Genomic DNA, 14,059 nt, shown 5'->3' with positions numbered 1-14,059 from the left:
CTTTGAACACAATTATTTACATTTACATTTGTGGTTGTAATGTGACAATGTGAAGAAAATTTCCAGGGGGATGAATACTTTTGCAAGCCACTGTATCTGCAGGATTGCTGAAAAGAGGATGTGAAATCAGCTGCAGCATGCTGGTTGGTCAATATAGCTGTTCACGAATTAAAGTTGTAAATGTGAAGAAAAATCTTAACAATTAACACAGAAATGAACAAAAAGGTGACAACAGGCAGTGTCCATTAGATGGCACTGCAGTTATGCAGACTGGCAGGCTCACTCCTGTGTGTTAATAGAACAAAGTACAACGTAAACACCACAACCCTACATCTGGATACATGCTCCAAATGAACTGAGAAATTCTTTTATTTTCCCAAGGTGGCAGGAACCAAGTCATTTATTACCTGGATATTTTATACTTCACCAGAAACTCAAGTGCAGAACAAATAGAGTGGAAAGAAGAACAAGAAGAAGAAGAAGAAGAAGAAAAAAACAATGCTCAAAGGTTGAATGCTTGTTTTTTTCTGTATTAGCCGATCGAGTTTCTTACTAATCTCACAAAAGCTTGGTGAATTGTGGCAAATAACCTGAATGGACCTCCAAACCAGCGCCGTGGGAAAAGAAAGATACCATTCTTTTCTGACAATGCTCGAAATAAAAACTTAATTGTTTGGCCTGGCTGGGTGTGTACAGATCAAACTCACAAGTTCAGAAATACTTCCAACACTTGCTCCAGTGTATTCTGCCTATGCCCAAAGGCAGCCCTTGGACCGGCATGGCATTCCTGCAGTCCTGAGCTGAATAAAGTGTTTATCAGAGATGAAACATGTCAGGATGGTTTCTGTCACAGGGTCATGATTTGGACTGATCAGCTCGAGATCACGTCACATCACATTCCCACCTCCTGCTTTTCATAAGCATGTCTAGCTGTACTGAAATAGTGCTACAGTTTTGCTTTTATAAAGCTAAAAGTCTTGACGTAGTAGGTGAGAAAAAAATGCATCATCTGCTGCCATTTGGTTTTTGTTGATTCATTAAACAAACTTCAAACATTGCTGCCTTTTGCAGAAAGACACGAGCAAATTGCTAAAACTAGGAAAAACACAGGAGGTCGACATTCAACACAAGGAGCTTTGTTTTTATTTCAAAATATTTAATAGAAAAACTTCGACTGTCAAAAGGAAGCTGAGCTTTATCGTAACACATGGAGCTCAGAGTGAGTAATTTCCTGTTTTGCAGTGCGTAGTACAACTTCAAGCACACATCCGAAAGAAAAAGTTTATACACATCATTAAAAAATATTCATAAAAAAACACAACCACTCTTTCAATCAAGACATTCCCACCCCAGCTTTATAAACTGAAAATCATTTCCTGCTTGCTATTATCTCCACTGAGCATAAAGGAGTGAGATGTGAGTCATAGTTTAAGCTCCTGACTGCTTAACAAGTCTGCAGAAATAAAGCTGTTTCACAAGATCTGACCTATGGACACAAAAAAACAACACACTCTCACTGAAAGTGCTGTGACAGAATCAGAAATAAGAATATGGCAGTGTGTTTTATGCTTCGCACCCCAACATTTAATGATTTCACAGTGAGACTTCATCATAAAGAACTGTGTAAGCACCAACGTGAGACAAACAGATCAGGAACCTGATTATTCTGAGAACATTGGATTCAACAAACGTTTTTTTGTTTTTTGTTTTTTTCTGGCTGTCTCCCTCCTCACAAACAAAAGCACTCATAAACTTTCTCGTTTCACATGTTACAACACCATGACAGAGTAGGAGGTATTCTCAGTCTCTGCAAAGCTGGAGGAGCCGGTGGTCCTTCTGGAACTCCTCTGGCTCCAGCCGTTCATTCCCAGCCAGCCTCTCTGTCCCAGCACCCCTTTGCACATCCTGACCAGCTCCCTCCTGAATTTCACCCCGACAAATCCGTACAGCAGAGGGTTGAGGGCGCAGTGCGAGAGGCCCACGCTCTCGGTGATCAGAGTCCCGATGTCCACCACGCGGCCGAACTGGCAGCCCCCGGCCACCACTTTGAGCTGGTGCAGGCTGTCCGCCAGCTGGAAGCAGCTGTACGGAGCCCAGCAGACGACGAACACCGACACCAGGGACACGATGAGGCGGAGGGACTTGCGCTTCTGCCGGCGGCTGGCGTTGCACAGGGACCTGAAGATCTGGATGTAGCAGTAGAGCATGATCAGCAGGGGAACCCCGAAGCCCAGGATCACGCTGAGCAGCTGCAGCCCGCCCTGCCACTGCGCCGAGCTGTCCGTGAACCACAGCTGGCACAGCGGCCCCCGCGTCTGGCCCACCGTGTGCACCTCCACCACCTGCTTGAAGGCGATGTCCACTCCGCTCAGGCCCAAGCAAACCATCCAGATGACGGCGCAGGCGAACTGAGCGTGGCAGGTGTTTCGCTTCCAGCCCGAGCTGACGGCGTGCACGATGGCCAGGTACCGGTCGAAGCTGATGCAGGCCAGGAAGAGGATGCCGCTGTACCGGTTCAGGGAGAAGAGGGCTCCGGAGATCTTGCAGAGGGCCACGCCGAACACCCAGTGGTGAGCCCACTGCACCGCGAAGAGGGGCAGCGTGAAGGCCAGCAGGAGGTCGGAGATCGCCAGGTGGAGGAGGAAGGTGTCTGTCAGAGAGAAGGCGCAGGCGCCGCCGCTCTGAGAGTTTCTGTAACGCCTGATCACACAGAGCACCAGCACGTTGCCAACGACAGCCAAGAAGAACACCAGGCTGTACACGATGGGGGAGTACTTCTCTGCAAAAACGTAGATGTCTTCTTGTAAGCACGGGGGTGCGATAGCCCCACTTGTCTCGGGAGACAGGGTGATATTCTCATCATAATCAAAAACCTAAGAAAGAAACAGAACACAAGTTATTCAAGAACTAGTTCAGTTCAAGTAAGAAGGATATTCTGAGTGAAAAAGCCAATATCATGCACTTGGATGATTGCAAAAAAGTATCCACTCACCCAGTAATCCTCAGTGGTTGGCATAACCTGGTCCATATTTACTGAGAAGAAGGAAGCAAGAGGGGCACCTGAAACCTCCGGGGGAGAAGACAATGCAGAGCTCTGCTCAAAAACACATCAGCTCAACATCCTTTTTCACAGATAATCTCTGCCACATGCTTGTCCAGATGACGGGGGTCCGAAAAAGAAGAAGTGAAAATTCAGGAACCGAATCCTCACACATTCGAGGCAGACGCAAGCCTCGCTGTTGTGGGAATCGATGACTGTTTCACGAAAATTGTGACATATATTTTTAAAACAAGTCGGCAGCCAGTTATAAACAGTAGCAGACGGTGTGTGACTGTGTCCTCTGAAAATATGACGATTTCAGGTGCATCATAAAGTTCAGCATAAAGAGTGCTTGGATATGTACATATATAGAAAATGAACTTCAAAATGTGTGGTTTTATCCCTTAAGGAGCACAAAATAGGTTTTGACAAAAAAAATACCTCATAACTGATGGAGAAGTGAAAGTGCTTGTTTGACAGGAATTTTACCAGCGCCACTATGTTTTTCTTCAAAATCTTATTTTTTTCAAATATGAAACATCTTGACCGACATTAAAACACTGACTTATGAACTTTCTGCAGGATTTTTTTTTTCTGCATAACAAGACAAGTTTTGCAAATCTCAAACATTCGGAAACAACTAAAAACAAACATTTCGTTATCAGCAACTCTAAAAATGTTAGAATTTGCCAAATGAAAATGAAAATTTTGTACTGTGCAACAAAGAGGAAAAGACACAAACTAGAGTGTTGCTGCAGGGCTTACTGAGAGCATTTTGTGATGGGATACTGTCAACAGGAAGTCAAACACTTATCGACAAGAGATAAACTTACACGGCATGAAAAACAGACTGAGAGATAATTATGAACATTACCTGCTTGATCATCTGAGAACTGCTGGATTTTGAGGGACGTTCCACATGGAGCAGATTAAAAAAAGACAGATTTCTATTAATTTCACCTGGAAATGGTGATCTTATTACTGAGATCTCACCCTTTTCTGCAGATTCCACAAATATACTTTAACTCTTTCCAGTGCACTCATGGAAAAACACTGAACCTGGTTAACATGGCTAAAACTTTTTTATGCATTTACAGAAATCAGTAAGAAAAACCATACATATTTTATGTGTTTACATCTTTAAAATCTATAAACTAAAAATAGATACAGAATAAATACATGCACTACGCAATACTCGTGTCATACAATATAATGTCTTACTTGTAACAAAGTAGTCTACAGTCTTAGAAGAAAAATACAATAGTGTTGACTTTATTATTATTATGGGACAAATGAAGAAGTGCAACAGAAATATCACGTTTGTTCACTGATTCTAGAAATCTTGCGCTTATCTAAATGTCCAGTGCCATTTTTATTCTGTGAATAATTCTAGTTATAGAGGAAGAAATGCAGAAGTTACCAAATCTGACTGCTTCAAAGGAGTAACAGGTAATCTGATTCAGAACTACACAAATAAAATAAGGTTCAGATCTGGTTAAAACAATGATACTTCAGCAGGTGCTGACATGATTCAGGGCAATGAGTCAGAAACCAGACCAGATACGTGACGGATTGAATTCTGTCTCAGTGTTATTTTCAGTGTGGAAAACAACCAAAACAAGGAATCTGTGAGGAACTGAACGCTGTTGAGGTTACTTCTGTCTCAACCGAGGGTCGTCTGCTGAATTTTATTGTGTAATATCACAGATGTTTTGTCTACTTTTGGTTTTGTTTGAATGACTTTCATGAGGATTCATTTTTTTTAAAAAGTTATATTGTTGCACACAAATCTTTATGAATCTTAACTTTAGAGCGGGTCACAGCTTCCTGACATCTGCTCCCAAACATCTAGTTTTAGCTCTGATAAAACCCTTGTTTTATCAGACTCAGTTAGAATCAATTTTTTTTTCCACTGTAAATTTATTGTTCTGACATTCTGTTGTAGACTGAGGGAAGACATTAATCTTGTCTTGCACATTGTTAAAAAAAAAAAAAAGATCCTCTTAGTGACCTCTAGTGGACTGAATATGTAACAAGGTCAAACTTGAACACTGAGACAAATATTTGACTAACAATGAAAGAAACATTCGTGAGTTACACAATAAACACTTATGGTTGATTCAAAGAAATCAAGTCACTGAAATTCATTTTTTTTAAAAAATATATACCAGTTACAAAGGACATTAACTCACTTAAACTTTAAAACCCCAAAGACAGGTACTTTTAAGCAGTGATGGGAGTAACTGCGTTAAAATAAACGGTGGAACTAACAGCGTTGCTATTTTCAGTAACAAGTAACCTGAAGAATTACTTTTCTCAACATTACAACGCCAATACCCTTACTGGCAATAATATGTGGTGCAGTTTCGTTAGTATAATTCACCACTTTCAGGTGGTTTTTGCTCTGCTGGAGTCCAGCCGAGCCGAGCGTGAAGTTTGTGGACAGAAAGAAGAACCATATTGGTGCAAAGTGCATCACATGAGAGCCACAGAAAGAGCCCTGGTCATTCTTTTAAATCGAAGTGGAGACATCTGTTGATATATATCTATGTCAATGATTGTAGAAATGCTATCGACACTTCCAAATGAAATGTGATTGGTGTATTGTCTCATATATTGTCTCACACAGCAGTATTTGAATTTCGATTAATGTCTTGTTTCCTGTTCCTGCCATTTATTCTGTCAAGTGTCCATTTATTTCATTTATCTATTTCATTTATATTCATATATCCAGTTTTATGATAAATAAACTTGCATCTTAAAGTTTCATTAAGAGGGGATCCAAATTCTTTGACATATTTAAACATTTTTTTTTTTACCGTTGTTTGTCAAAGTACATGGAACAGCAGAAATCGTTAAATCGTTTTTTAACCCAATGCCAGAGATCATGTTTGGGAATTGTAATGCATAATTACGTACACAAAATGCATGATTTAGTCAGATTTTTCCCCTCTAACAGAATCCTGCAAGGCATTTAATAAATGAATTCAAAAATATCAACAGCAGAGTACACACACTCAGCAGCCACGTCATTAGGTAAACCTATTCAAAGTTGTTCATGCAGTTGGCTAATCCGCTAACTTGGCAGGAAGTTAATGTATTGAGGCGTTTCAGGCATGTTCACAATGAACCGCTGGAGTTCACACTGAGCATAATGTGGAAGAAAGGTGATTTAAGTGTCCTTGAATGTGACATGGCTGCTGACGCCAAACGGGTCTGAATGTGGGTAAAAACTGACTTGATGGTAACAAGTGAGACATTGAAAAAGAGGAAGGCTGCGAATGGTCAGCACTGCCTGAGTTTTATTTTCAGAAAGGTTGTTGTTGATAGCCTGTCTGTCATTTACAAGTGACACAATAAGTTGTAGTTGTTGGCAAATTCAACAATTTGATAATTTTACATTTATTCAGCCATTTTTTTCCCATGATATTGACTTTATCAATACTCAAAAGTTCTGACTACCTCTGTGTATTGTGTGTGGTTCAGAGGAGCCAGACACTGGTGGAGGTGGAACAGAAGCTCATCTTGATTCCCAACAAATAAAAGCCAAAAATCTAAATAACCCAAAAAACAATGTCCACAAGCTCATAGTGGAGCCACAAAGAGATGCTGGAAATTCTAAACACGGGAACAAAAAGACAGGAACACAGACGGAGGTGCTGCCCGCACAGGAACCGAGAGCCACAGACTGATCAACAACAGGAAGTTGAAGGCACGATGAGGTGAAAGACATCAGGGCGGAGAGCAGCAATCTAACAAGAGGAGGGGAAGGCAAGGAGCAACAAAGGTGATAATCCAGTGGCTGTGGACCTTTTGTCACCAAAAACAATTATATCTGCAAAAAAACATGAGCCTGTCTTTACCTTTACATGTAAAAAAATCACATTATTAAACCCTGCCGGTTCCAGCACCCCAGCCTGGAATGGGATTAGGCAGTACTGAAGATGAATGGACCATCAAACCAAAGCTTCTGTGCTCTGCTTCAGTTGCAGTTTTGGCTGAAACGGGTCTCATCCATCATCCACCTCTAAAAAAGCACCCTGCGTAGTCAAATCCACCGCAGTCCACAATACTGTCGGTGTGACTTAAAGCATTAGGAAACACTTGTTGTGTCTCACCTCCGTTGTGCTCATGAGCATGCCGCACACCTAAACTGTATGTCAGCGCCAAGCCTTCCTCCTATCACCACACACCTGTGCATTAGCATGGCTGCTGACATTTGACTCACATTTTTCAATGAACACAGCTGGTCCCCACAGTGAACACACACTCACCACGCCCGCTCTAAATGTAAAGGCTGGTTAATTAGTTGCCGGAACACAAATACGCACAATCCAGCCTCTTGAGTTTCCGATGACTTTCTGCTGGTTAAAACGGCCTCACATTTAGGTGCACCCTTTTAAAAATGAGTGATACACCTTGAAACTAAACATTAGAGCTTTTTTCTCTATGTGATGGTAAATGTTTGCAATGTTACATCATCATAATAAGGCTCAAGCCTCACGCTGGGTATAAGAGGCACGACCAGGTCCGAGTCTTCCTACTGTTGGATTTCGACTGTGAACATCCTCGAGAATCAACAGGGTTTTTTTTCCGGAGCCACCATATTTTAGTTTCAGAAGGTAGGATGATCAAAACTAACTGAACCGAGTTCTTCCAGCAGTCTTCTGGTAATTGTCACACTTCAGCTTGTGAAACAATAGGAGTGACCGGCTTATGGTTGAATGTGGGGTCTGCAGGTCTGACAGGAATGACTGCTGCAAGAGGAAGGCTCAAAATTGAAAGACTGTTGATAATATTGGGTCTTTTTCAAGTTTGACATGTTTCTGTTTTCTATGCTTGCAGCCATGGCGTTCCCCTCAAATCCGATCAGCTCTCAGCCGCAGGCGTACAATGTGTCGTCTGGACCATCAGACTGGAATTCAAATGTTTGCGACTGCTGCGACGACTGCGGCGTCTGTACGCGACTTTTTCTGGCTGTGAAAGCAAGCTGAACTTTTACAACTGTGCGAAGCGCATTTCGTTGAAACGAAGCATTTCTCCCATCTGCAGGTCTTTGTGCGGCGTTCGTTCCCTGCATCCTGGCTTGCAATGTGGCTCAGAACCATGGGGAGAGCTGCTGTCTGCCGTGCCTTCCTGGAGCCATGATCGCTTTGAGGACAAGCATCCGACACAGATACAAGATTGATGTAAGCGCTCACAGCAGAAAAACGGATGGACGCATGATGAGATTTTACAGTTATGACAATCCGATGTTTCTGCTTGTGCTTTTCCCACAGGGGTCAGTGTGTGGCGACTGGCTGGTCATGGCCTGCCTGCCTCTGTGCGGACTGTGTCAGATGGCACGCGAGCAGAAAATGAGAGAGTGAAAAAGGGTCGAGGATGATTTTTAAGTTGTGAAAGCAAAATGATGCATGATTTGCCATATTTGACAAGAAAGTAACGACAGTCTGATATTTATGCAGAATTTTTTTGTTGTAATTATGCTTCCATGTATTTATGTTCCTAAAGAACTGGAATTTCCCAAATACTTGCAAGTCTCTAATGCTAACATCTGTAAATGCCATCAAATTTTGTCATTAGATGTTTATTTCCCTTTTGTTTTCATCACTGATCAATAACTCTGTGCAGGTGGACACTGCTTGTTAAGAGAAAATCCATACTGTTAACTGTCCATGTATTAAAATGCAGCGTTGTTTACACTGAAATATACTGCTTTTGCTGGACACATCTTTTAAAATGACAATCTAAGATCTGATTGTCAAAGGGCAAGGGACTAGACTATAATTTGCTCAAAGCTTTGCTTTTCTCAATTGTCTTTTACTTAAAAAAAAGAATCTCAGCATGGCAGACGGTGCTTCTCCTTCTCTGATTTCTTGTCCAGCTGAGGTCCGTTCACTCAAATCTCAGTTGTGATTGTCTCAGTGCACTTTGATGAGAATGGGTTTTTGATCAGTATCTTGTAAAAGATCTCAAATTAACTGAGGCAGCTCAATAGCATGAATTATTGGGGTTGCATGAACTGAATGTAAAAATAAATTAGCAGAGATTTACTGCAATGGTGACTTTGTAATTTACACACTTTTACACTGCTACACTTTACACACTATTTATTGACCTCCACACAATTTCTTTTTGGCACAAATATGCTTACGGTACCTTGTACCTGTTTATTTTTCTTGAAAATAATTTATTTGTTTTATGTTTGATTAGCTATGAACACTGGAAGCAAAAGCACTACAATAAAATCATTTGGAGTGTCAGTCTTGTGATTTGTTCGTGGGCTGGAACTGTATTTAAAAAAAAAAAGGAAGCGTCAACTGCTCCCATGTTCCTCTTTAAAGATTCTTGATGGTAGTGGACCCAAAACTCTGCCAGAGAGCAAGGTGAGCTGAACGGCATTCCTTTGAACAGGTAAGACTTTCAGGAGGTAATTAAATTGACGTTACATTTGATAACACATTTTAAAAATGTAGTGATTAAACACGTTTTGTAAGAACGTATTGAACACTGAATTGTGAATTGTTAATATTTTACAGCTAAGTTAGACCCTGAAATAAAACACACTCTTTAAACATGTAAGAAAACTATTACAAAATCTAAGAGAGTTGTGTCTGAGTACCGTTCCTTTTGCTCGATGCTTCTCTCTTACACATCGCCATTGTTGATGAGTAAGAGAGAAGCGCTGTACCCACCTCCGTCTTGCTCGTGTGAAGACAGTTTGTCTTCATTTTACATGAATTTACAGTGCAAAGTGCCCTATAGCTTACGGCAGACAATAAAACAGTCACCCAGCAGTGACTTTGATAGATTAGGGGTAATAATGTCTTGATGAGGAACACGGACTAAAAAAGGATATGAAAATTGACTTGGAAAGGGAAACTGAACAGTAATGAATACTGCAGGAAACTGGTGGAAAGGTCGAAATGCTTCTGTGAATTTGATGAAAGAGCAAAAAAAATGAAGATGAAGCATTTTGCATGGTCATGTTGAAGATTGTGATTTTTGATTTTTCAGTATGTTTTAAATTCATTTCAATTTGATTTTACATTTCTATAGCCCGAAATACTAAACAGTCACTTAAAAGCACTTTTCAGAAGAAAAAAAAAAAAAAACATTCCACATGATTTTGAAAGGAAAAAAAAAAAAAAAAAGAGGCAGAAACCTGCAAAAGCAGGAACAGAGCTGGCTGCGTGCTGTTCTTTTGGTTTGGTTTGGGTGATAAAAGGAGAGAAAAGGATAGGACAGAGACAGAAAGCAATAAGCAAACATACTTAAATCCGGTCGCAGCAGATTGATGGAGGCAGGAGGGGCACAACAGATAGAGAGAGAGCACAGGCTAAACGAGAGACATAGAGGTCTGCTGGGATAAAATGTGACTAGCAGCCAGAATAGAATAGAGATTTATAAAACAAGGATGCAAAATTCTATTCTGGATTTAAAAGAAAGTCATTGAAGAGAGCTAATATTGGGGTGGCATGATCTCTAAGTTTTCCAGTTGCAGCATTTTGAATCAATTGAAGACTTCTTAAGCAGTTATTCAGCTTCAACTCGAATTGTAAATGCTCCCTTTCTGCAGATCCCTGTCCCACGAACACCCAGAAGCCTTCTCAATGGACATCTTCCAGCCACACAGGATCTGGTGACAGTCGTCTCAAAGGACAAGATCCTCTGGACAAAATGGCCACTTCAATCCATCGCCTGCTGACAGCTGCAGTTGTCCTTGGTACTGCAGCACTCATCAGTACGTACAGCTTCCACAACTGCATCGAAACTTCCAAGGATGGCCAAAGAAAAGCTTTTCAGTGCGTCCATCGACATAATAAGACCATGTCTGCTTTCGTGGACGACCTGCCGACAACTACCATCAACCTTACCATCGGTGTGACTCCTGTGACTCACATTCCCAGAGACAGCTTTGTCAGTCTGCCCCACCTTCAGGACCTCAGACTGGACCGCAACAACCTGTCCGACATTGACTACTTGGCTTTCCACGAGTTGCATGAACTTAAATCTCTAAACTTGTCCTTAAATAACATCTCACAGCTCAACCCCGATGTTTTTCAAGACCTGAGTAACCTTACTTTCCTCTCATTGACTAACAATCAATTAAAGCAACTCCCTGAGACGATTTTCTCCACAGTTCTCGAGCTAAACACGTTGATCATGAGGCAAAATCTTCTGACGAATTTCTCAGCAATCGCCACATCTGTGTCACATCTAAGAAACTTGAGGATACTGGACCTTTGTATCAACAATTTAACCTCCCTTACTCACACAGAAGTGACTCTGCCCAAATCTCTGACAACATTATATGTATGTAGAAATAATTTGCTAACGTTGGGATGTAAATGGTCATTTCTCGCATCTATACAGGTCCTAGATTTGTCATACAATCCTCATCTTCCGACAAAGGCTTTTGCAGGAGTGGACTTGGGAAATATAAATTATCTGCGTTTGCGTTCAACAAATGTCCAAATTGTTGAATTTTTAAACCTCAGCAACATCAGACCAGAGCACATCGATTTCTCCGGCACAGGTATAAACAACACCGACAAGCTCAAAGACCTATGCAAAACTATGCAGAGAAAAAAGGTGAAATATTTAAATAAATTAATACTTGGTAACAACGGAATCAAGACGCTATCAAACTACACACTGTCCCAGTGTCCAAATATCATAACTTTAGATCTATCCCGCAATGAATTCAAGCCCACGAATTGTCTTTCATTCCTCACTGGACAAACACACATCCAGAGTTTTCACGCTGAGCATAACGTCATTAGGTCACTCCCATCATGTAAAGTACCAAACATGGTTCAATTTAGCAACTTGAGAGACTTGAGTTATCGATACAATCGCATCCTCTTAGTCAACAAATATGCTTTCTATCACACACCAAACCTTCAGACCCTAAAACTTAATATAAACACGATTGCCTATCTCGATAACCTTGCTCTCAAAAATCTAAAAAGGCTTGAGACTCTTCGTCTGGACAATAACCTTTTAACCGACTTGTTCGCCAAAACATTTGAGGATCTTTCTAATCTAAAATTGCTCAACCTAAGAAACAACAGGATTTCCGTCATTTTTAATAGGACCTTTCACAGTCTTGGAAAATTGACTACATTGGACCTTGGAGGAAATAAGATCACTCATTTTCAGCCAGCAGGCTTTGATGGGCTTAAAAATCTGTCCAAACTTTATCTTGACGGGAACAACCTCAAAGAGATTGACCCTTCCCACTATTTCGTATTCCAAGATAGACTCACAGTGCTGGATTTAGAAAATAATCAGATTCAGTTCCATCCTGGAAGTCCCAGATCACCATTCAGGAATCTCAGCAAACTCAGAGACTTGAAATTGAGCAGACAGCAACCTTATGGCATAGCCGTTTTACCGGACACCCTTTTCCAAGGCTTGCACTCACTAAGATCTTTATATCTCACTGACAATAAAATTGTTCACATCTACCCTAAAACTTTTGATGATCTAACAGGTTTACAGTTCCTCACACTGGATGACTGCTGTGCCGGTGTAACACAACTACAACCAGGAGTCTTTAAAAACCTGAGAAATCTGACCAAACTGACTGTTGAAAATATGGGTATGCAAAATTTCTCAAAGGATGTTTTTGGGAATCTCACGCAGCTACGCACACTGCAGCTCAACCGTAATGTGATGCAGAGTATTCCGGTTGATGCTCTAGAGAGTCTACCTAACCTCCAGTACCTTGACATACGTGACATCCCTCTGAGTTGCACCTGCTTGAACCGCTTGCTGCAAAACTACACTCTAACAAACCCGAGAATTCAGGTGGTCTATCTCTCCACCCTGCCATGCCTACATGATGTAACACAAAAGTTCTATAAATTTGATGGCACGGTTTGTTTTATAGACCTTGGAGAGTATCTATTTTTTTGCACAGCAGCTGTAATTTTCCTCTTTACAGTGATTCCTTTATTGTATGTCAAACTCTACTGGAAAATGAAGTACAGCTACTATGTCTTCTGTGCGTGGTTTAGTGACCAGTGGCGCAGTCTCAGAGACGAAAAGGAAAAATGCAAATATGACGCATTCGTTTCGTACAATTCTTCTGATGAACAGTGGGTCATGGAGCAGCTGCTTCCCAACCTGGAGGGAAATGGATCGTCTTTTAAACTCTGCCTTCATCACAGGGACTTTGAGTTGGGCCGTGCCATTGTGGACAACATCGTTTCTGCTGTGTACAGCAGTCGTAAGACCATCTGTGTGGTGAGCAGGAGCTTTCTGCAGAGTGAGTGGTGCTCCCTGGAAATGCAACTCGCCAGCTATCGACTGTTTGACGAGCACCGAGACGTCCTTCTGCTTGTGTTTTTGGAGAAGATCTCAGACAGGCAGCTGTCTTCCTATCACCGTATGAGGAAAGTTATGTTGAAGAAGACTTATGTGCAGTGGCCTGGCTCGGACTGCACGGACCAGGAGCAAGCTCAGGACTTATTTTGGAATCAGTTACGTAGGGCAATGAGAACAGGAAGCAGACTGGAAAGAGAAGAAATGGACCAAAGTGCAGCTCCCTCAAAAGTTTGACGTTTTCACAACGAATGGAAAATATGAACGCCTGAACTACAGAGAGATGCTTTATTCACAGGAATCGTCTCAGAAAGTTACTTGTGTTTTGCAGTGTTTCACTAGAGGGGGTATTGAAAGCATGCACAAAGAAATGTACTGTAAGATGAACAGAAACATCTTTTATTGACACATGAATCAGCAATACCATTTACTGTCTTGTGGTCAATTTATTTTTACATTTAGCAATGTTTGAAATGGAATGTGTACATATTTATTTAATGCATTTAAAGCCTGTATTTGCAGCCTGTACAAACTAAATCAGAAAGCTTTCATAAGAAATACTTTTTGCTAAAAAGATGTGCTTTGTCAGTACTCTGCAATTTTTGCACCAGTCTAATAGATGTACAGTCCAATAAAAAATGAATATAATACAAATATGCAAACAAAGCATAATTGTGTGTGAGGTTT

General features: G+C 41.1%; 3 protein-coding genes across 3 annotated transcripts; 2 read left to right on the top strand and 1 right to left on the bottom strand.

The window, feature by feature from the left end:
- Positions 1–1,101: 1,101 nt before the first annotated feature.
- On the bottom strand, positions 1,102–3,145 carry cxcr3.2 (chemokine (C-X-C motif) receptor 3, tandem duplicate 2). Its single transcript, XM_030103675.1, has 2 exons — positions 2,993–3,145; positions 1,102–2,873 (listed from the first exon to the last, which is right to left on the bottom strand). The coding sequence occupies exons 1-2, from the start codon at positions 3,026–3,028 to the stop codon at positions 1,770–1,772; spliced, it is 1,140 nt and encodes a 379-aa protein (XP_029959535.1). The 5' UTR covers positions 3,029–3,145; the 3' UTR covers positions 1,102–1,769.
- A 4,742-nt stretch (positions 3,146–7,887) lies between these two features.
- Positions 7,888–8,409, top strand: cnfn (cornifelin). Its single transcript, XM_030102326.1, has 3 exons — positions 7,888–7,999; positions 8,093–8,229; positions 8,320–8,409. The coding sequence occupies exons 1-3, from the start codon at positions 7,888–7,890 to the stop codon at positions 8,407–8,409; spliced, it is 339 nt and encodes a 112-aa protein (XP_029958186.1).
- A 983-nt stretch (positions 8,410–9,392) lies between these two features.
- Positions 9,393–14,029, top strand: tlr21 (toll-like receptor 21). Its single transcript, XM_030103360.1, has 2 exons — positions 9,393–9,454; positions 10,620–14,029. The coding sequence occupies exon 2, from the start codon at positions 10,721–10,723 to the stop codon at positions 13,607–13,609; it is 2,889 nt and encodes a 962-aa protein (XP_029959220.1). The 5' UTR covers positions 9,393–9,454; positions 10,620–10,720; the 3' UTR covers positions 13,610–14,029.
- The last annotated feature ends 30 nt before the right edge of the window (positions 14,030–14,059 follow it).

The sequence above is a fragment of the Salarias fasciatus genome, chromosome 11 (genome assembly GCF_902148845.1).
Source record: "Salarias fasciatus chromosome 11, fSalaFa1.1, whole genome shotgun sequence".
In the NCBI taxonomy this organism is placed as follows: domain Eukaryota; kingdom Metazoa; phylum Chordata; class Actinopteri; order Blenniiformes; family Blenniidae; genus Salarias; species Salarias fasciatus.
This window is presented reverse-complemented; position numbering and strand designations above follow the sequence as displayed.